At 34.6% G+C, this 25,357-nt stretch overlaps 1 protein-coding gene across 1 annotated transcript in view; it reads left to right on the top strand.

Moving 5' to 3' along the window:
• Window positions 1–1,063: 1,063 nt before the first annotated feature.
• LOC106108114 overlaps window positions 1,064–25,357 on the top strand; it is a 29,828-nt gene continuing 5,534 nt past the window's right edge. Inside the window, exons 1-4 of the mRNA XM_013289201.1 lie at window positions 1,064–1,271; window positions 15,530–16,091; window positions 19,518–20,302; window positions 24,587–24,714. Of these exons, the coding sequence (XP_013144655.1) occupies window positions 15,561–16,091; window positions 19,518–20,302; window positions 24,587–24,714 (1,444 nt within the window). The 5' untranslated portion in view covers window positions 1,064–1,271; window positions 15,530–15,560. The remainder of the gene's footprint in view (window positions 1,272–15,529; window positions 16,092–19,517; window positions 20,303–24,586; window positions 24,715–25,357) is intronic.

Raw genomic sequence — 25,357 nt, forward strand, 5'->3', positions numbered from 1 at the left:
TCATTAGCCATTTAAAAAAAATTAAAGACATTCATAGTTCTCATTGTCCAACATAAAAAGTAAGCGACAATCGCTTGAAGCATATTTTTAGGGGATTTACGATCTGCAAATTTAAAAAACTGCAAAATACTGCATAACTGAGGTAACAAGTAGACAAGACGACAATAATAATAACAAAAACCCGAGCCTACAATGCCTAAAATAGACCATTACGTCATCACCTAAAACAAACTTCATAACAAAGTTGCAAAGTACAATTATTGTATATAATCTGTGTAAAAATTTTTTCACTTGTGTCATTATAAAACGAATTTATTAATTTAATAAAATTGTGCTTTTCTTTATTAATTGTGTCCACCACAATAGTTGTCGAAAAAAATTTTGACTGCCTTTTACACCTAGCGATATAACCTTGAAGCTTCAATTTCAAGAATATGAGTATGAGTTAAATAGAACAAATAGGTATCAAATTTTACTATTGCTATTTCGACGGGTATCGTTAATTTTTATATAAGTGACTTTTAGAATATATCTTTTGTAAGAAATTAAGTTTTTGTTAGTTTCAGGAAAGTATCTCCTTAGCCCACTTGCGGGTATAACTCCAAAATAAATTAGATACCTTCATTTTTAATGTTTAGAAATGATTTAATAATAACTCGAGTTCTCCTATTATTTTGTTTGTTATTAAACTCTACGTCTTTGTTTTAGATATTGTAAGAAATCAGTATGATGGTTTTGTAAGAGTCAGGTAGTTAACTTGTTTTAAAATACGCCTATAGCATACTTTAGCAGGGTCGTTTTCAGAATTACCGGTGCCCATCTTCAACGCCCCCTATCTACAAAACAAACCCGTATCTGTTTGCTGCTGCTACAGCTTTTAAATCCCTAGCGAAAAAGTCGCGAGCGACAGCCAGGTAGTGATATTTTAGTGAAATCGGTTCAAATAAAATCGTACTCATATATAGCTCATACTGTTGTAAAAAGGAGTTATGTCAAAGGCTTATTTTAATCTTTGACAACTGCTATAATCTGTACCAAACTTGTTTTGCAAATTGTTGTTTATATCTGTATCTGTATCATTCTTGTGCAAAGACGTCACATACATTGTGGTTCGCGATTTCGTGATTTTACTATCACGCCAACAAAACAAAATAATTAAAACTGCACATTTGTTTTGGAAGATATTGAAATATATGGACTGGATTACAGTGTAGTGACAATGGTTTAGTGATATACAAATTCTGTGTTGAAAGCAGTAATTACCTGATGAGGTAGGTGCCCCAAATAAATATGCTGCTGCTTTCCATATGTGTTTTACTGTTGTTGAAATTTGTCAAAAACAGTTATTACCACAAATACATTTATTATCTACTATTGAACACGACTTCGTCCGCGCGGATTAAAATAAATCTTAGTAAATAGCATACATATCCTTCCCTTGCATAAAAGCCAAATTTTTACAAAATCTGTTCAGGCGTTTAGGAGATAGTAACAAACATTCATCCATTGAAACTTTGATATTTATAATATTAGTGTTATGTGAATAATCGTAAAATGACTGTATGATTAAAAATAAGAAAAACAATCTGAGATAGTCATAGTTAAGTGATCCAAGGCCTATGTCCAGCAGTGGGCAGATGATGTTGATAATGACCCATAATATTAAGTACCTCCTTCTTTTGGGAAGTCGGTCAAAAAAAGGATACTTAAGAAGGGAGTGGATTCAGATATGACGGCTGATAGAAATGTATGGAAGAGCAGCACATACTGCGCTGACCCTCCATAAGGGGTAAGGGCAAGTCAATGAACATAAAAAAAATTTTAGAACTAATAGATGCAATCTAAGATTACATTTCTAGATTACAATTTGGGAAACACTTATGCTATTTGCAGACACTTTTGATTCTCTTTTGTTACCAGGCTTGTAATTCAGTTAGTAGTGTTTTGTTAAGCATTGGTGGCTCAGGGGCTTATATTCTACATATCTTGCTCGAATTCCACCATGTACCAACACAATTTTTGATTGTCTGAATCTCATTTATACATCATTTATCTGACATTCTAACGCGAAAGAAAATATACAAAGATAATAAAAAAATATGTGTGAAGTCAACCACAGTGGGCCAACAGGATGGACTATGTCCTAGTCCCTTTTTTATCATAAGATGGCAAAAGAGCAAGCAAGTACTTGAATCTGCCAAAATGCTGATTTGACCGCTGCCCATAGGCATCTGCAATTGCAGATGTGTACCCTACCTTTATCAACGGATGTTTATAGGATACAAATAGGATATTTTCTCCTCCTATGCATCTCGACTGTAAAACTTTAGTCCCTTTTTCTTCCCACTCTTCTCATAAGAATAGGAGGGAAAGGGAATGTCGTTTTGACGACGGAGGAGACATAGGAAGGGGAAATATCCTCTTTATGTGCGTCTCTTCCGTTGATTGAGGGTAGGCAACGCATCTGCAATTGCGGATGTTTATGTGCAGCAGTCTCTTTCCATTTCGGTGGACACAGGCTGCTTGCTTGTTTGCCACCTCATATTATAAAAGAAAAAATCCTCACCCATCCTTACCTGACAAGAATGGGAAAAGGACTAAAATTGCTTACTGTAACTAGCCTGTAACTAGGGATGTATAGTGAGCTGGTGAATTCAGGTAGCTGTTTGCTCATCACCTTAAAATAAAGTTATTATCTTTATCAGTATGGGCATTATTGTGTGTTATCAAAGATTATTTGCAAATAATTATAAAGATATTGATAATTTTACTCAATTTAATATTTATGATGATCATTATCAGGTGATAAAGGTTTTATTATGTACATCATCAGCTCACTGTACCTCCCTACTACGTGGCTCGGAGCGTGTCCTAAAGTTAAGGGTGATTAGGCCATAGTCAATCACACTGGTCCAGTGCAGTTTGATTGACTTCATACATATCTTTGAATTTCTTTGCCTACATGAACAGGTTGCATCTTGAAGTTTTCCTTCATTGTAAGTAAGGAAAGATTTGTATTTCTGTATGTATTGAAATAACTCAGAAACTACTGGGACGATTTTAAAAATTCTTTCACCATTAGAAAGGTAATTAATCTGTGAGTAACTTAGGCTATTTTTTATTATTACTAATGTTTAGAAACTATTAATAAACAGTGTATTTCTGGACGCCGTCGTTGAAAATTCACTAAACTTTAACTTTTCTCGGCTTACACTGCCTAAACCTTCGAAATAACTCAAAAACTACTGGGGTGATTTAAAAAATTCTTTCACCATTAAAAAGCTACATTTTTACTGAGTAACATAGGCTATATTTTTAATTCCACTCTTGTTTAGATGTTAAAAATTTTAATTAAGATTGAACCATGGCATATATCATTAAGAATAAAATTAGGACCGCGCTGTAGAATTGGCGCAACACTAATATATTGGCATAAACGTCTCTAACTGACTTAAATTAATATCGCCAGTTTTGTACAGTGGTAGAGCCCGCTTTAACATCTTCGCACGAATGGGTCGGCTCGCCCGGTGTAATACCACGACCACACAGAAGACAGGCGTGAAGTGGGAGCAATTCCGCGTTTCGTCTGATGAGTGCGGTGCCGGAGGCCCAACTTTAGTCCCTTTTCCTTCCCACCCTTTTTCTCATAAGAATAGGTTGGGAAGGGAACGTGGATTTGACGGCGGAGGAGACTCATAGGAAGGGAAAACATCTTTATGTGCTCCTCCCCTGTCGAATAACGCATCCGCTATTGAGAATGTCGGCATGGCGGATTCAGGTGACCGCTTGTTCGTTTGCGACCTCAAAAAAAATCAAATTATATTGATAGTTTAAAAGTATATCTATACAAGCTGTTTTAAACTTTAAGTAAATTATAATAATAATTGTTATTGACTTAGAACAAGGTCAGTACGATTATGCGTTATCTGTATGACGTAGTTTGTAAGCAATGGAATTAGGTTTGTTAATGTGCGGTTTACACCTGGCCAGTACAGCTGATTAATTAAACTGTCTTGCAACTAGCACAGTGTGAATGCATGGTAACTGAATACAATCAAGTATGCTGAAAATCAGGCTTAGTCCCTCCTGAGTATGTTAAACTGGCTACCTTTTACTACGACTTTGTTTTCTTTAGAATTAGTCCGTTTAGGTAATTACTTTTTTGTGACAATGAATACATATTCATTCATTCAATCAATAAATCTTGCGGTCGAGGATTCGAATCCCGCCATTCGACTGTCGTGAACCATATCCTAGCACAACCCTAGAGCGTAGTTGGAATGGTTAAAGGAAATATTAATAAATTAACAAAAGTCTACTAATGTTTTAAAATATAAATAAAAAGTAAAAAAAAATCGTACTCATATTAATATTATAAATGCGAAAGTGTAGATGGTTTTTTTTTTATAATATAAGGTGGCAAACGAGCAAGCGGCCAGCTTGAATCCACCGAAATGGAAAGCGACCGCTGCCCATAGACATCCGCAATTGCAGATGCGTTGCCTACCCTCCATTGACGGAGGAGGAGACGCACATAAAGAGGACATTTTTCCTTCCTATGCGTCTCCTCCACCATCAAATCCACTTTTCCTTTCCACCCTCTCCTCTTAAGAAAAGGGTGGAAATGGAAAGGGACTAAAATTAGGCCTCCGGCACCACACTCATCAGTCGAAACGCGGAATTGGTTCCACTTCACGCCTCTCTTCTGTGTGGTCGTGGTATTACACCGGGCGAGCAGGCCCATTCGTGCGAAGATGTTAAAGCGGGCTCTACCACTGTTAAAAACTGGATGGATGTTGTTAGACTTTGTAGCCTAAACAACTGAACCGATTTCGTTGAAATTTGGCTTAGATGTAGAAGATAGTCTGGAAGAACATATAGGCTACTCACTTTTGTTTTTTTTTTTTAATTCCAAGCGGTCGGAATCGCGGGCGACAGCTAGTAAAAAATAAATCAAAGTGTGAACCTGGCGTTACAATTGAATGTCGTATAGCAAAATTGTGTCCGACTAAAATTGGTTTTTCAGCCGAAACCGAAACCGAAAATTTCGGCCTTGCTGCTTTCGAAACCGAAACCGAAATACCCAAACGTATAAAATTACGATTATATTTGGAAATTTATTGTATTACTCAATCATACTTTATACTTAATATTATGAATGCAAAAGTTTAGATAGATGGATGTTTGTTAGAGTTTGTAGCCTAAACGGATGAACGGATTTCGATGAAATTTAATATAGATGTAGAGGATAGTCTGAAAGAACACAAAGGCTTTTTGTTTTTCTTTTAATTCCGCGCGGACGGTATCGCGGGCAATAGCTAGTTGTACAATATAGACATTACAGCTACAATAAGAGAGATCTAATTCACGGAATTGTTTCTTTACTTTTTAGTGTATTGTTTTTTTATTTACTATACTTCTATATACTAATATAATAAAGCGTAAACACACACTTCTTTGTTGCCTAAGATGTCAGCAATCACAGCACATTTATGAATAATTCTTTTTTTAATAAAAAGCTCTACACTTACGTCACGCTTTAGGCTATATATTTTCACAGTAATAAACTTAGGGGTAAATGAATTGAAAAAAATACTTCATGTGGGGAAGGAACCATAAAGTACAAGTTGCCAACATTAAAAAAGCAATGGTTATGGTAATTTTGGCATTGGCAATTGATAATTTGACAAATGTAAACAATAAAATAAAGTTTTATAATTTCATGCGGATGAAGCCGCACGGGAACAGCTAGTGTTGTTATAATATTTGCAAGTCATATTCTGTTACATTAGTCATCAGCTTGGATATGTCGCAATGTCATGCAAACAAACATTAAGTAAGTAGGAAACATCCCTAAGGAACAATTTATATTTCATAATACATTCATAATTGTAATTAAAAAACGTTGGCGCCACATGATAACGTTAGTCCGACTAGAACCTTTATCACATACTAGCTTTTTCCCGTGACTCCGTCTACGGGATTAAAAAAATATAATTGTAAAACATAGTCGATGTTACTCAGTGATAACGTAGCTTTTTATTGGTGAAATTTTTTTAACTCGGTCCAGTAGATTTTCAGTACAAAAATACAAATCTTTTCACTTTATATTAGTATAGACTAGCTTTGCACACGACTTCATCCGCGTGAAAATAAAAAACTTAGTAAACAGCCTATGTTTTCTTCCAGACATTACATCTGTGACAAATTTTATTGAGATCCGTTCAGCAGTTTAGACTACAAGCTAACAAACATCTAAACTTTCGCATTTATAATATACGAGCTGTTGCCCGCGACTTCGTCCGCGTGGTATTAGAAAACATACGAACTATATAAATTACAAAAAGCTACGTATCCCTCGGGAACCGGACATTCCTCTGGGATGAAGCTTATCTCATGTGTGCTCCAGACTTTGTTTTATATCTGTGCCAAATTTCAATAAGATATGTTGAACCGTTGCAGAATGATCGAGTGAACATTAAAAAACTAAATTAATGAATCCCATGGGAACCGTAACTATTCCCGGGATAAAAAGTAGCCTATGTGTTCTTCCAGACTATGCTCTAAACCTGTGCCAAATTTCATGGAGATCCGTTCAGCCGTTTAGGCTACAAACGCTAACAAACATCCATCCATCTAAACTTTCGCATTTATAATATTAGTAAGAAGTAAGATTTAGGGCTTGTCCCACTGGTTTATAGTGGCTCCGTAGATCCAGTATAGTTTAACGCAATACCGAATCTGTAAATGTGGATGTCGATGGGTAGTCTATTTTGGCGGATTTCCTTTTGCTCTTTTGTCACCTTTTATTAAAAAAAAAACAGTAACCTCAAAAACTTTGCCGGTTAATTATGTATATTGATTTTTTCCCGTTGTATTACAGTTTTTTTTTTAATTAATTGCTCTTGACAGTTTTTTTTTTATATTCACTTGAAAACCAATGACGTATGAGTAATGTTTTTAAATTATTATATCTTGTAACATGAGGAAAACTATTACATATAAATTTACTACTTGCTTCCTTTTGCCCTTCCTCGTCTATACTAATATTTTAAAGAGGAAAACTTTGTATTTTTATATGTATTGAAACAACTGTAAAACCACTGGACCGATTTTAAAAATTCTTTCACCAATAGAAAGGTAATTTATCTGTGAGTAACATAGGCTATATTTTATTATTACTAATGTTTAGGAACTATTAATAAATAGCGTGTTTCTGGACGCCGGCGTTAAAAATTCACTAAACTTTAACTTTTCTCGGCTTACGCTGCCTAAACCGTTAGAGGTATATAAAAATGATGTATGAAAGAATTGTAGATCTCAAAAAGTTCTACAGAAAAGTCCACAATATCATATATCTATCTTTAACGATTTTCTTACAATAACCACTTTTTTGTTTATAAAATGAATTAAAAACCTTACGTTATTTGCAGCGTTCTTTTATTGGTTTCAATATTAATCCTTATCCAAATAAATGCGTTTGTTATCAGGATAATTTATGTAGAAAAAAATTTTCCTTTACAGTATTTAAATTGGACTAATAGTTTAGAAGATATCGCGAACATAAACAATAAAGGTAACCGAAAAATCAGCTCACAAGCTACCGGGCTTAGGAATTTGGAATCTTGCATCGGTAGATTTATGTTATTACGTAGATTACTACTAAGTTAATACTTTTGGTAATAGGTTGAAAAAATGGCGAACTTAATAGGTTATATTTGTAATTTCACGCGGGCGAAATCGCGAGCAACAGCTAGTTTTATCTATAAACCCTAGACTGGTGTTTTTTTAACGAGCTAAAAGCATTAAAATCAAAAAATCGCGAAAGTGTTTAATCGCGCTTTGACTATGAGCTTATATGGAGGTTTCACTACATGATTTTTATGTGTCCTAAACAGTTGAATTGACTGAGAAACAATCGACAATCGCACAACGGTTGTGCGACAGTTTAGTCAAAGGAAATAAACACTCTTTAGTAACATACAGCCTCTAAAATGTCCAATTGAATCCACTATTATTACATACGAGCTGTCGCCCGCAGATTTCGTTAGCGTGATTTTGGACCACCTGTTACGCCATTTTGACATAGCGGATGTCAGCTACCCTCCAGTGAAAGTCCCGTCAAAATCGGCCCAGCCGTTTCGGAGATTGCCCGGAACAAACGCGGCGTGCGAAAAGACAGACAGGACATAAAAAATTTAAATGCGATGTTCGTTATCAGCAACCCATCTTCCCGAAATCTGTATTTTTTCTTTTGATGTTAGACACTATAATTTTATTATATGTATAGATAAGTATAGAGTATAGATATAGAGTATAGACTATAGATTACCTCAAGGACATTATTGTATTAATTAACATAATCCAACTTTATATTACCAACACGTACACATTAATCAATGTCAGACACAGTGCATTAAAAACAGAAGTACCATTCAGTTTTGTTATAAATGTTTATTTTCGTAAACAACGTTTATTGCATTATAATTTTGTGTAACCTTTTGTTTAACTTTACGAGGATAGTTCGTTTTTATGACCTCGTAACATTCGATATATTGAAGCGAATCTATCTATACTTCTATACTATTATAATAAAGCGTAAATACACACTTCTTTGTTGCCTAAGATGTCAGCAATTACAGTATATTTTTGAATAATTCTTCTTTTAATAAAAAGCCCTACACTTACATCACGCTTCAGGCTAAATACTTTCACGGTATTAATACCTTAGGGGGTAAATATTTTGGATAAAAACCCTAATGCAGGAAACAGACCATAAATTGTTGCCAACATCAAGGAAGCAATATTGCCAAGATTTGTCATGTCATGTCATTTTGACATTTGCATTTGATAATTTGACAAATGTAAACAATAAAATAAAATTTTCAGAACTTCATGCGGATGAAGTCGCGTGGGAACAGCTAGTACTAATATATTAAAGCGTATAATCACTACTTCGTGGCGTAGAATGTCAGCTTTCACAGTATCTTTATGAATGTTTTATTAAAAAATACCTATTGACTTACGACATGCTTAAGGATATATATTCACGCTATTTATTTTAGGGGTTGAATGAATTGGAAATAAACTATAAGCCAATAACAGCAAAGCAAGGTTGCCATGCTAACGATTTTTCAATGTCAAAGGCCTTTGGTGTTATTTTTGCATTGGAATTTTGACATTTGCAATTGAAATTTTCATAAATGTAAACAATAAAATAAAGTTTTTATAATACTTTATTTGTATTCCACGCAAACAACGTCGCGGGCGTAAGCTACTGAGAATACAAACTGAAGACCTTTGTGAGGTTCTTTTGTTTATATTTTGTTACTCTATGGTCGACACTTGGCGGGAAAATTGTAGCAATATGGCTGTTGCTTATCAATTAGTTACGTCATTCCGTACACTATAAATAAACCAAGATGGCCGCCATCTATACTCGTATAATGGGTTTTGAGAGGTACATTGCTGTCCTTGTTATTCCAATGGTAATGTAAGTGATGCCAATACGTCAATTAAAATGCTAGCTCCTTTTGACCGTGGGCAATGACTTTTTGACTTGGCAATACAACGATCGTTGCATCGGATTTTTACGATTATTCGACCTGAGTTCTGACGTCGCACGAATTGGCAGACTGTCAAGTTTCGTCGTTACCTCGTTGATGGAACTTCCTACTTAACATTGTGACTTTAGGTCTATTCAATGACAGCTAAGGTCCTCTCTTGAAGGCCCTTCAACCACTTCATCCACTGAAGTAATCTAAGAGTTCGGGGCCTCCCAATTTGGTAATAATAACGAATGAACGGCCCGAGTACGCTCCAAAGGGCTCGAGCTTATTTACCTTCATACGAGACCAGTTGTTGCTCGCTACTTCGCACGCGTTAAATTAAGAAATAATAAAAAAATATAGCCTATATTATTCATCGATAACGTAGCTTTATAACGGTGTAATTTCAAATCGGCCTAACAATTTTTGAGTTATTTCAATACATATAAAAATACAAATCTTTCCTCTTTATAATATTTTTATGGCGTTTGTCGGATTTTGACAACCCTATTATACAATCGTATTATCGTAACAATAGAAGGAAGTAATCTTCATTAAAATATCAAGGAATGATGTCATCGCTATCACTCTTTTATATTATCTTCATTGATAATACAAACTTGAATAATCAGTAAATCACATTTGACTTTTCATCAAAATTCAACAACGTTGACAGTGGTAATGCCCGCTTTAACATCTTAGCACTGCATGGCCGGCTCGCCCGGTAATACCAAGACCACACAGAAGACAGGCGTGATATGGAAGCAATTCCGTGTTTCGTCTGATGAGTATGGTGCTTGAGGCCTAATTTACGTCCCTTTCCCTTTACCACTCCTTTTTTATAAGTAGAGAATGGGAAGGGGAAGCATAGGAAGGGGAAATATCCTCTTTATGTGCGTCTCCTCTGTCGGATAAGGGTAAGCAACGCATCTGCAATAGCGGATGTCTGTGGAGCGGACGCTTCGCTATTTTGGCGGATTCAGGTGGCCGTTTGCTCGTTTGCCACCTTGTTATAAAATAAAAGTGACTCCACAGATGTAGAGGATAGTCTGGAAGAACACATAGGCTAAATACTTTTGTATTTTTTAATTGTGTTGCGGGAGAAAGCTAGTTTATCTATATAGATTTAATCTTATCTAAATATGTTATATACCTTCTGGTATTTAAAAAGATAGTCTTTTACTGTAGTAATTTAGATAAATGAGTTGGTATAACGATGGAAATTTACAAGTGTCACTGTGTATATGTAAAAGATTATGGCAGTTGGCAATAATTGTGAAATACAATGTCATCAAAAGCGTCATATTTTGACAAATGAGGGAGTTATAAAAATTATTTTATTGTGTACTGTGGTATATATGAGGGTACCTTAATATAATGTACCGTCAGTTCACTCATAATAAATCAGTCCAGTACCAACCGCCGTTTCATCAACACACCTATATTTTTTTTTTAATGGGCCTCTCTTCGCCGCCCCGTCGTTCTCCCCCTGGCGTGGTGAATCCAAGGACCTTGTTTACTTTATTTTATTTCAAAAACAATACTAACAGTCCCAATATAAAATAATACAATCATTACTACATTTTAAAATTATTACCTATTTACAATTAAAAACATTAAAAAAAAAAAACAATAACACACCTATATTACATGTACATGTGTCAAACTCTCAACTGCAAATGTCAAAATTACCGTTACCATAATAACCTTGCTTCTTTAATGTTGGCAGCTTGTAGCTTATGCTCCTTTTCCCACATGAAGGTTTTTAACTACTTATTTAGCTCCTAAGTTTAATAGCGTCTGTAGTTTGTTTAAATAAGATTGATTAGTTTGACAATTTAGTAGGAATGGATTGTGTAAAATCAGGCATGAATCTTTTCGATTTTTATTCTTATAGAAGTCGGAAACGATAGATTCATTGTTATAACTTATGAATGAAAAAAAACACTGTTTTTTTGACATGTAGAACCTTCTTCTATACGTATAAAAAATTGTAGTGCCTGTTTGTAGTATCAAAAGAAACATTCCAGATGTCATCGCTAAATACTACACTAATAATCAATACTAGAATTATCCTCTCAATAAATTAATAAGAAATTAATAGTTTTAGTTAATTTTATTTAAACCGAATATCGATAGTTCATAGCTGTTCGCTGCGTCTTTGTTTCTTCACTACGATACCTGTCTATTAAGTATGGCATTAGCCTTCATACAAATTTAATTCGATACTTCATATGCGTTTATCAAACTAATCTATCTTATTTAGACAAACAATAAATAGTCTAAAGCGTGTCTTAAGTGTAGGGCTTTTTTGACCGACTTCCCAAAAGAAGGAGGTACTCAATTCGTCTATATGTTTTTTTATGTGTGTTACGGCATAACTCCGCCGCTAGTGGACCGATTTTGATAATTCTTTTTTTATCCGAAAGGTAATGTTTGCAGGTGGGTCCCATTTTTTTGTTTGATTTTTTGTTAAAGAAAGGATTATTCAAAAACATGCTGTGGTTATGAGTTACTCTAGTGCGATTTAGGCTTTATCTACTAAAATCTGTAGATTTATATTTACATCACCTCGTGTTTGAAAAGCTTAAGTTGGTTACGTGACAGCACTAACGCCTTATCACGTTCAGGCCAGATAAGTATTTATACAAAATTAGACTATGACTAAAACTGAATATTACGTCTAACGTCATGCCACTGTTCAACATGAGTGTGTTCGCATGAGTCTTCTAAATGTTTGTGTTCATGCTTCATACGTGTGTGATAAAATCTGAAATTGTGCGAGTTATAAGTAGCGTAACTCGCAACTGCCTAGAACAAAGTAACAATCGATTAAAAAATATGTATGGAAAGGAATACTACATATTTATAATATAAGGTCACAAACGAGCAAGCGCCCTCCTGAATCCACCGAAATGGAAAGCGACCGCTGCACATAAACATTCGCAATTGCAGTTGCGTTGCCTACCCTTAATTGATAGAAGAGGAGACGCACATAAAGAGGACATTTCCCCTTCGTATGGGTCTCCTTCACCGTCAAGTCCACTTTTCCCTCCCATCCCTTCCTCTTAAGAAAAGGATGGAAAGGGAAAGATACTAAAATTAGGCCTCGGGCACCACACTCTTTTGACGAAACGCGGAATTGCTTCCACTTCACGCCTGTCTTCTGTGTAGTCGTGGTATTACACCTGGCGAGCCGGCCTATTCGTGCGAAGATATTGAAGCGAGCTCTACCACTATCACGCGCATTTGGTGTGCTTACGTGTTTAAATCATTTCTGATTGCTTATGACCTGTTTAACGGATCAATTCACAGCCTTGAACCACGGAACTGCCACTCAACAACTAAATTAACAGCTCAGCTCAATGATGTACTTATAACTGGCAGCGGACCCGCAAACTGTTCGCGCAGGTTTAAATTACCTGACCTTTGAGCCGTTTCACTTATCTGCTTAACCCGTGAGAACTTTGAGTTGATCTTACTTCTTACTCTTAATAAGAAGCGAGCCTACAATTTCCTCAAAGGCTGGCAACGCATCTGTAGTTCCTCCGGTGTTGCGGATGTCTATGGACGTCGTTGACCATCTTGGTGTTCATGCCGCTCGTTTACCCCCTTTTATTATAAAAAATGCAAAATCTTAGATGGATGGATAGATGTTTGTTAGTTTGTAGCCTAAACTCCAGACCGAATATCGAAATTGGTCATAGATGTAGAGGATAGTCTGGAAGAACATGTAGGCTACTTTTAAACCCGAAAGATGGTTCCCGTGGGTTACATTTTTTCACGTTTACTCGATGATTCTGCAACGTTTCAACATATGTTATTGAAAAGCACAGGTATTAAACAAAGTCTGGAGTAACATGTTTTAACGATCATCCCTGAACAATGTCATGTTTTCGAGGCGTAGTAGCCTATTTCTTTTTTTTCTTAGTTCATATGTTTTTCTAATACTGCGCGGACGCAATCTGGTCATAAATTTTAGTTCAGTAACCCATCGATATATCGATATCGCTTATCGAAAGTCACTTTGTCTAGAGGGAAGTACCGTCACGTCAACGTCACGTTAACGTGTGACGTCACGAGGCAGCTGACAAAATCTACGAACGAGTACGATCTTTACCGTTCACTTGGAATGTCGCGACACTTGTGTTGACATCCCTTTCTCTCTTTTTGAGAAAACAGAGACAAGTGTAGTATGTTCAAGTCTACAGTTATAAGCTTACGTATGTTTTTACCAAATAAAATACACCTTGACCTCGTATTTGCTGTTGTTTGATCTATTAAGAGAATTCTTTATAAATCCATTAACTAAATATAAAGGCAAACATTATTCAATTAACTTGGATTACTTGAAGATTTTTCTTTACCGTTACCGTGGTTGCTTAAGTTTTTCCCATAGACATCAGTAACCTTCCAGTGAAAGTCCAGTTAAATTAAAAATAAACTTAGTAGCCTATGTGTTCTTCCAGACTTTGTTCTATCATCATCATCATCATCATCACCAGCTCACTATAGGTCCCCACCGAGGGGCTCGGAGCCTACCCTAATAAGCGGCGACTAGGCCATAGTCAACCACGCTGGCCAAGTGCGGGTTGGTTGACTTCACACATATCTTTGAATTTCTTCGCCGATATGTGCCGGTTGCATCACGATGTTTTCCTTCATCGTAAGAACGTCGGGTAAATTATGTACATATGAAAATTCGAAAAATCGAAAATCACATTGGTACATGGCGGGATTCGAACCCAAGACCTGTAGATTACAAGTCAAGTGTTCAAACCACTGAGCCACCGACGCTCTATATCTATGTTCTACATCTATGCCAAATTTCATCGAGATCCGTTCAGCAGTTTAAGCTACATACTCTAACAAACATCCATCCATTCAAACTTACGCATTTATAATAATAGCTGTTGCTCGCGACTTCGCCCGCGTGAAATAACAATTATAACCTATTACGTTCGCCCTTTTTTTTAACCTATTACCAAAAGTATTTACTTAGTATTAATCTACATAATAACAGAAATCTACCGATGCAAGATTCCAAATTTCTAAGCTTCTAAGCTGATTTTTCGGTTACACTTATTGTTTGTGTTTGCGATATCTTCTAAACTATTAATCCAATTTAAATACTGGAAAGGACAATTTTATTCTACATTAAATCCTGATAACAAACGCATTTATTTGGATAAGTATTAATTTTGAAACCAATTAAAGAACGCTGCAAATAGCGTAAGGTTTTTAATTCATTTTGTAAACAAAAAATTGGTTATTGTAAGAGAACCGTTAAAGATAGATATATGATATCGCGGACTTTTCTGTAGAACTTATTGAGATCTACATTTCTTATTTACATAATTTTTTTATACCTCTAACGTTTTAGGCAGCGTAAGCCGATAAATGTAAAAGTTTAGTGAATTTTTAACGCGAAACACGTTGTTTATTAATAGTTCCTACACATTAGTAATAATATAATATAGACTACGTTACTCACAGATAAATTACCTTTCTCATGGTGATAGAATTTTTAAAATCGGTCCAGTGGTTTTTGAGTTATTTCAATACATACAAAAATACAAACTTTTCCTGTTTATAATATAGTATAGGTACAGATTTGTAAGACTTAAGATGTCAACTATCATGACAATACTATGTAAAGCCACAATTGCATATTTTGTCATACATGTATACTTGTTTTTATTTTTCTTGTGAAATATACTAACAGTTACAAAATGCCCCGACGAAGCACATAATTGTAAGTCATAAGAAAACATGACTTTTGTTCTAGATAAAGATTTTATCGCCTGATTTCAATTTCCTGGAAATTACTCACCGGTTACAATCGTCATTTAATTCTGACGAATACGTTTTTATTTTACTTTTGTTATCGAGAGTAAAATCTTAACATCGCAATTCAAAACAATAAATGTACAGTGTAACGCCATCTATTGACAATAAAGTGCAACTCCTCTTTGTTCCAGATTACCGTTTCTGTGACGTGAAAGAATCCATATGTTGAATCACCTCCTAATTATGGGAAGTGCAGAGGGACAACACGAAAAACAAAACATACCAATGGACTCCGAGAAAAAATCACTTAAAAATCTACTGAAGAAACCATTCCAGGTTCTATTCCAAAAGGAAAAGAAGAAAGAAAAGAAACAAGAGATAAAAGAAAGCAAACCGATTGAAGTGACACCTGTGACCACACTCTTGGATAAATTAGAGAAACTAGACATCAAAGAAGATGATGAACTAGCAAACTTCACCTATAAAGTTGTGAAAGATGAAGACAGAACTCCCGTACGAACTGATTCTCACTCCTCAGAAGATAGTGGTTATTCAGAAAAGGCACAGGAAGATAAAGAAGATGAGTTGATAGAATCGTTGAAAGATTTGAAAGTAACTAAAGACGATGACGAGATACAGAAAGAAGACGAAGAGAAAAAAAAGAAGAAAGTACAGACTGTGTACGTTAGCAGAGGACCGACGAAAACCAAAGTTGTGGATAGCAGAACTTCATTACACCCGTATGGTACCCAGGTGAGAGAAAATTCTTCTATTTTCACCAAAGACAATAAAACAGACTAGACAGTGAACAACATTTTTTACAGATAACTTCTGTGACGGCTACTATGATGTCTAATTTTATGCTCTTGTTTGACGTTTCAAAACATTTTACAAAAATAATGCCTAGCCTGCTTTTCATCAGAATTAAATCAATGCGTCAAATTGTGATAGAAACGCGAAATATAAAACAAAAGTGCTCTTAGAATACTTTTTAGGTCGATCTGGTAGTTTCAATTTTGTTTTCTGACGTTAGCGTATTTTAAAAAATCAGGTTTTGCAAAGATAATCTATTGACAAGCACTAATCTTCTCTTTATCCTTACCTTGTGACAAAGTCAACAGTGGTTGAGTCCGCTTTAACATCTTCCCACTATAGTCGGTTACCCCCCAGAAATACCACGACCATACACAAGACAGGCGACAATTGGGAGCAATTCCACGTACAATCTGATAAGTGTGGTGCCGGAGGCCTAACATTACTCCTTTTTCCTTCCCACTCTTTTAAAAAAGGGATGGGAAGGGAACTTAGATTTGACGGTGGAGGAGATGCATAGGAAAAGAAAATATCCTGTTTATGTGCGTCTCCTCCTTCGTCGATTAAGGGTAGTCAACGCATCCGCTATTGCGAATGTCTATGGGCAGCGGTAGCTTCGCCATTACGGCGCCTTCAAGTGGCAGCCTGCTCGTGCCACTTTATGATATAAAAAAGTACTCTTCCATATATCTCTTTTAATCAGAATTAACTCCCTTTGTAAGCTTATTCTCTCGTTGCCAAACGTTCTACTTGGAAATATATTTTTGGCAAGTTACTCGTACTATCGAACTCAAGGTCATTTCTTAGAAATCGGATAATGTGCTCTAAAAATTCAAATAGCCGAGCTACACCAACGCTATCGTAAATATGCTAATGAATGTGTTTTTATAGCAAATTTTTAACATAGAACAAAATTATTAATGGAAACTGTAAATTCTTTATCATAGTCCATACTCATACTAATGTTATAAATGCGAAATTATATGGATGGATGTTTGTTAGAGTTTGTAGTCTAAACGGCTAAACAGATTTCGATGAAATTTGGTATAGATGTAGAGGATAGTCTGGAAGAACACATAGGCTACTCACTTTTTTTTTTAATCCACGCGGACGAAGTCGCAGGTGAAAGCTAGTCTTTAATATCTTTTGTCCGAGACTTCGCGTGAAATCTATACGTTTATACTCGTACTATTGTAATAATGCAACACTCTTGTGGGGTAGGATGTCAGCAATCACAGCATATTTTTGAATAAACCTTTCTTTAATAAAAAGCCCTATACTTACGACACGTTTTAGGCTATATATTTTCACGCTATTAAACATAGGGGGTAATTAAATTGGAAAAAATCATTCAAGTGGGAATGGGACCATAAACTACAATCTGCCAACATTAAGGAAGCAAGGTTATTGTAACGGTAATTTTGACATTTGCAATTGAGAATTTGACAAATGTAAACAATAAAATAAAGTTTTTATAATTTCATGCGGATGAAGCCGCACGAGAACAGCTAGTTTTACTACACAAATAACAATTTATTTAGTAATGTAATCTTTTGATGCGATTAATACTGCTAACACAAGGTAAGCGGCTTTTTCTTCCTTATGCTGTTAATGTTGAAAACAAAGAGATTCAAAAAGTATATAGAGGAGGCATTGTTGGTAATTCACTTGAGATACTTTTCATAAAATCATCACTAACGCTTTTTGATAGGTTTTCAAAACCACATGTCAATATATTATAATAAATTGTATTTTTAATTGGTTATCAAGAAATGAAAATAATTAAAAACAGCCTATGTTACTCACAGATAAATTACCTTTCTAACAATGAAAGAATTTTTTAAATCTGTCCAGAAGTTTTTGACTTATTTCAATACATACAAAATACAAAATACAAAAATACAAGTCTTTCCTCTTTTTATTATACTAGCTGTTGCTCGCGACTTCGCCCGCGTGAAATTAAAAAAATATAGCCTATGTTACTCACAGATAAATTACCTTTTTAACGGTGGAATAATTTTTAAAATTGGCCTAATAGTTTTTGAGTTTTTTCAATACGTACAAAAATACAAATCTTTCCTCTTTGTAATATTGGTATAGATATAGATTAGTATAGAAGTATATATATAGATTAAATAATATTTAAATGTTTGTATTTTTAAAGACTGTTTAGTTTATTTTATAACAAAAAAAAATTAAAAAAAACATATCGACGAATTGAATACCTCCTTCTTTTGGGAAGTCGGTCAAAAATAGATGGAGCTTATTATTTTAGCTTATTAATTTATTTAGTAAATTACTAGTTTTCGCCCGCGACTCCGTCCGCGTGGAATTAAAAAAAAACAAAAGTAAGTACTCTATGTGTTCTTCCAGAATATCCTCTACATCTATACCAAATTTCATAGAAATCTGTTGAGCCGTTTAGGCTACAAACTCTAACAAACATCCATCCATCCATCCATTTCTTTCGCATTTATAATATTAGTATGATTAGTATGATTTTATTACACGTCAATACGAGACGGCACTAAACTTGACAACTGATATAGTACCTTTCAGAGAAAGTACCGGTGAACAAATTTTGTCCAGTCTCGTCTATATATTTTTAAATATCTTTTTAAATTCTATTCGGATTTTTAATAAAATCCTTATCCTTAATATACTTTTGACATCGGAAATACACATGACAGTTAAATAGGATAGTAGCTGGAATTCCAGCAACTGACGCAAGAGCTGGCGCAATGCGTATGTTCTCATAATCTTATGAGACGGGATGTACCAGTAGCCAACTTCGTAACCCTAGACTCTTTCCTCAACTTATATGCACGTAGATCGCAAAATAAAATACAGTAGAACCGCGATAAGTTAAATTCCAAGGGAAACAAAAAATATTTTAAGTTATAGAGGTTTTAAGTTATCAAGGGTCTATGTTATAGAGGTTTTTATGTTACCGAGGTTTGAGTTATCAAGGTTCTACTGTATAGTGCTATTTGCATGCCAGTACTAAGCTAGCTACCAGTAGCTTGTATACAAGTATGCCAGTTACTATTCCCTTCGGAAAAATATTTTTTTGCTATATACTTATACTACTATTATAAAGAGGAAAGATGTGTATTTTTGTATGTATTGAATTAACTCAAAAACTGTTGGGCCGATTTTAAAAATTCTTTCACCATCAGAAAGGTAATTTATCTGTAAGTAACATAGGCTATATTTTATTATTAGTAATATCTAGGGACTATTAATAAATGATGTATGAAGGAATTGTAGATCTCAAAAAGTTCTACAGAAAAGTCCTCGATGACATATATCTATTTATAACGGTTTTCTTACAATATTATTAAATCTTAATATTGTATTTTTCAGATTCAAGTAAATAAACAGACCTTATCAGGCGGTCATGTAATAACAAAATGTGCACTATCAGAATACCAACCGGATATAACAACCGTATTGAAACAAATAGACAAAGATGTCCAGAATTTCCAACAGAACTCGGAACAGGATCGAGAAAGGGACTGGCTGGTTGCTATGGAATTTCTCGCGAAAACAGAAAAGACAAACATACTACAAGGTTTCCCTGAAGATGAGATAATCCAAGAATTCGACGTGATTCAATCTTACCCAACAAAAGAGCCGGAACCAAATCCTATAGAAGAATTCTCAACAGCTGATCATACTGCATACGAAGAGTTTACGGACCTAGAATTAGCTTCTATATCAGATTATGTAGAGGATAATACTAGAAATGACAAATCAATATTCCCAACACCTCCTCGTTCAGAAAGTATGACCAGTCCCATCTCAGATGCATATAATATACTATCACCAGAACTTTCGTCACCATTATACAATAGTGATCACGAGAAATATCAAGATTTATACGAAGTGAATGATTTCCCCAAATGTGTGACCAGTCATGATTTTGATAGAACGAAGAAGGAAAGAATATCAACTTCTTCGATGACTATGAAGCAGTATAAGGATTTACAGAAGGATATATCTTTGGGTTTCTCGAAGAAGATTTGCTGCCAGAGTAATAGGAAGAGTTGTAGACAGATGTTTTTTGAACATATTGAGAAGTTGACGAAAGATGTAAGGAAGAATTTGTCCGTAAAAGTGGCCAATTTGGATTTGAACACGGCGTATGGGTGAGTTTTTAATTTTTTTTTAAACAATAGTTTGCAAATAAGTTACTAATGTACAGCCATCATACTATTTTGACTTAAAAAACATAAGCTACTTTTGATCCCAGAGATAGTTACGGTTCCCGTGGGTTACACTAATTTTGTTTTTTCATGACTCGATAATTCTGCAATTGTTCAACATACCTTATTGAAATTTGACACAGATCTTAATTAAATTCTGAAATGACACATACCTGAAAAATGTCAATTTCCCGAGGGATAGTTTTTGTTTTTTTTTGACTGTTTTTTTAATAATGTACGGACGAAGTCGAGGGCAATAGAGTTTGTGGCAAACTCTACTATTACTACTGACTTTTTTTAATTCCTTTTTTTTAATGCAGCGTTTACGAAAGCATAAACTGTCTATTGCCGTGGTTCATCCGCATGAAATTATAAAAAAATTATTTTATTGTTTACGTTTGTCAAATCTTCAATTGGAAACGTCAAAATTACCATTACCATAATAACCTTGATTCCTTAATGTTGGCAGCTTCATGGCCACTTTCCCGTATGACGGTTTTTTCGAAATTATTTACTCCCTAAGTTTAATAGCGTTAAAATATATAGCCTAAAACGTGATATAAGTGTAGGGCTTTTTATTAAAGAAATTATTATTCAAAAATATACTGTGATTGCTGACATCCTACGCCACAAAGTATTGTGTTTACGCTTTATTTTTTTAGTGTAGATAACAATAATGTGAACAATACAAATTCTTTGAAAATGCTAAGGAATTGCACGTAATAATATCAACCATTTGCATTCTACCAACGAACGTTTAAGAATAAGGCTTGACTGTATCCTTTGTTGCATGCAATATAAATAAATTAAGACCTGTTTCCACCAATAATCGACAACTAAGATCTGGCTGCATCAGATGTTATACGTTAGTTCCAATCTTACTAATATTATAAATGCGAAAGTTTATGATTATTAGTTTGTAGCATAAACTGCTGAACGGATCGCGATGAAATATTGCATATATGGTAGAATAATCTAGAAGAACCCATAGGCATACTTACTTTTTTTAATTTAAGACATAGTAGCGGGCGAAAGCTAGTATTTATGTATAAGGAATTTACTATTATGATTTTACTCTAATGATATTATAAAGCTGAAAAATTATTTCACCACTAGCTGTTTCCGTGCGACTACATCCGCATGAAATTATGAAAATTTTATTTTATTGTTTACGAGTTGTTGCCCGCGACTTCGTCCGCGTGGTATTAGAAAACATACGAACTATATAAATTACAAAAAGCTACGTATCCCTTGGGAACCGGACATTTCTCGGGAATGAAGTTAATCCCATGTGTACTCCAGACTTTATTTTATATCTGTGCCAAATTTCAATAAGATATGTAGAACCGTTGCAGAATGATCGAGTAAACATTAAAAAACTAAATTAATGAATCCCACGGGAACCGTAACTATTCCCGGGATAAAAAGTAGCCTATGTGCTCTTCCAGACTATGTTCTAAACCTGTGCCAAATTTCATGGAGATCCGTTCAGCCGTTTAGGCTACAAACGCTAACATCCATCCATTCATCCATCTAAACTTTCGCATTTATAATATTAGTAAGATTAGTAAGATTATACATTTGTCAAATTATCAATGGCAAATGTCATAATGACATGATGACAACCTTGCTTCCTCGATGTTGGCAGCAACTTATGGTCTCTTTCCCGCATTAGGGTTTTTATTCAAAATATTTACCCCCTAAGTTTAACGGCGTGTAAATTTATAGCCTTAAACGTAACGTAAGTGTAAGGCTTTTTATTAAAGCAAGAATTATTCAAAAATATGCTGTAATTGCTGAGATCTTAGGCAACAAAGAAGTGTGTGTTTACGCTTTATTATAATAGTATAGATAAAAACATACTACTGTTTATAACCTGTCCATTTGTTGAGGTCTGTGTACACAAGATATAATATATAATTAAACCTTATTAAGAACAATTTATATGACAATGTTATTCGATTTATTGTTCACGTCAAAGAATTTATTGGAATCTTGAAGTTTTTTATCTTTGTTCTTAAAGGAAAACGGTTTTTTGTTCTTAAACGAGTTTTCTCTACTAAAACGAAAGGGACAACTATATTTATGATGTTTTCGTTTTCAATCAAGGTCGTGGACTAACAGATATAGTATGCAGGTTGTTCTTGTCTTAAGAAAGAGACAATAGATTCGGTTTCGTGTTCTCTGTTACACTATAATACAGTAAGAAGCTTTAATATCTGTTAATATAACTGAGTTACAAGTCATATATCTATACTAATATTATAAAGAGGAAAGATTTGTATTTTTGTATGTATTGATAACTCAAAAACAATTTCACGATTTCAAAAATTCTTTCACCGTTAGAAAGATAATTAGTTTTGGGTTATTTCAAAACTAGCTGTTCCCGTGCGGCTTCATCCGTATGAAATTGTGAAAATTTTATTTCATTGTTTACATTTGTTAAATTATTAATAGCAAATGTCAAAATATCATGACATGACAAACCTTGACTGTTTTGCTTCCTTGTTGTTGACAGCAACTTATGGTCTCTTTCACACATTAGGGTTTTTATCCAAAATATTTACCCCCTGAGTTTAATGGCGTGGAAATATATAGCCTAGAGCGTGATGTAAGTGTAGGGCTTTTTATTAAAAAAAGAATTATTCAAAAATATGCTGTAATTGCTGACATCTTAAGCAACAAAGAAGTGTGTTTTACGCTTTATTATAATAGTACAGATAAGAATAGAAACCTTTCATCTTTATGATATTAGTTTAGACTAGCTTTCGCCCGCGAATCCGCTTGAAATTAAAAATAAAAACAAACTAAATTCAAAATTTTCATCGACATCTGTTATAAGTTTAGACTACAAACTCTAACATCCATGTAACTTTACCGTTAATAATATCAGTAAGATCATAATATTAGTAAGGGCCTGTCCCAACACAGGCTGATAGAGGCTCAGATAGCTTAAAAATGACCTCACCGTCAGATAAGGTAACAAATTGCGATATTTCCATTAAATTTTTTTATACGTTGAATTGTTATCTGACAATATACAAGAATTGTGGGACAGGCCCCTAAGGTTTGTTTTGTTTTGGCGCCAAATGTTTACAATGCACTCTAAAAATGGCGGCATAATAACATCACCGCACTGAAATAGAACGCCATTGACGTATATTGTTCAGGTATAAATTGAATTGTAGGGTGACAAGGCTAGTCATATTATAAATGCAAAGTTTAGATGGTTGTTTGGTAGTTTGAATCCTAAACTGAACGGATCTCGGGGATTGTCTATATGTAGAGGATAGTCTGGGAAAACACATGGGCTACTTTTTTTATTTCCACGCGCTCGGAGTTGCAGGCGAAATCTAGGTTACATATTGCTATATCCGTTGTCAATGTGAATGAAAAAGATGTTCACGTTTGTTCCAAGTAATCTGCAAGACGGCTGGACCTATTATAACGGAAAGTTCACTTTCCAGCTGCTGAATGTAGGACTTTTGATTTATTATATCTATACTAATAGTATTAAAACGCTACGTTATCCGTTAGAAACATAGGCTTTTTTTAAGGCGAAGTCGCGAGCATCAGTTAGTTGTAAAATGCCTACAACTTAAATGAGAAATATCTTGCAACTTTCCCGATTTTTTATAGTAATTTATGGACACCCATTCACAAGTCAATGTGTGGTTTTGCCTTGATAAATTAAGAAATGTTTGTCTTTTGGACGTTTTTGTTATTTTAAATGTTAATTTATTTGTTATTTTTTGATTTTAACCTAAATTAATTTATTTTTTATATTTTTCGAGGTTTCTAATGTATATAAACATTTTCGTATGGTTTTAGACCCGTGCGAAGCCGGAGCGGGTGGCTAGTCTTCTAATCTTACTAATAATATAAATGCGAAAGTTTAGATGGATGGATGTTTGTTAGAGTTTGTAGCCTAAACGGCTGAACGGAATTCGATGAAATTTGGTACAGATGTAGAGGATAGTTTGGAAGAACACATCTCAGTTTTTTTTTTAATAACACGCGGATGAAGTCTCGTGTCCAAGCTAGTAATATTATAAATGCAATAGTTTAGATAGATGTTTGTTTACTACGTCTCATGAAAAGAGCTTAAATTATCTAGATATTTGTCTACTAATTTAGTTTTCTATTCGAGAGCCACAGCCAGTAATTAAATATATCTTAATAAAGAACTAAAGAACAGAACTGAGAAGAAAATAATATTGTTTCCAGGGTACTACACCATATCCTGCTGAGTCTCTCCTCTGGCGACAAAGAGGAGGACCTCCAGATGTCCCTTTTCAGTCTCATCTGTGAAAGGGTCATGGCCCAAAAGTCTGTGCTGTTCCTCAGTGATTTTGGTAAGTACTTATTCTTTATGACATAAGCAGAGGTCCTAAATACTTGTATAAAACACACTTTATTTTTTTAAGTTGTAATCCAATTCATCACGTTTGTGACACCTTCATCATCATCACCAGCTCACTATACGTTCCCACTGAGGAACTCGGAGCCCACCCTAAGGAGTGACTAGGTCATAGTCAACCTACACTGCGGGTTGACTTTACACATATCTTTGAATTTCTTCGCCGATATGTACATCATGGTGTTTTTCTTTACCGTAAGAACGTCGGGTAAATTATGTACATATGAAATTCGAAATACGAAATTGGTACAGCGGGATTTGAACCCCAGACCTGTAAATTACAAGTCAGTGCTTAAACCACTGAGCCACTAACGCTCAGAAGTATGCCCATAACATGCTAACCTTTTACTCCTTACCTTTTCTACCACTGGGGTTACTCTCAAACTTCCTCTAATATACTCATTTCTTATCTTATTAATTGCTTGTTTCCATATCTATACGAATATTATAAAAAGGAAAGATTTGTATTTTTGTATGTATTCGATTCACGTAAAAACTACTGGGTCGATTTTAAAAATTCTTCCACCGTTAGAAAGTCAGTTAACATAGGAGATATTTTTTTAATTTCACGCGGACGA

This window comes from Papilio polytes, unplaced genomic scaffold (assembly GCF_000836215.1).
Source record: "Papilio polytes unplaced genomic scaffold, Ppol_1.0 DF821845.1, whole genome shotgun sequence".
Taxonomy (NCBI): Eukaryota; Metazoa; Arthropoda; class Insecta; order Lepidoptera; family Papilionidae; genus Papilio; species Papilio polytes.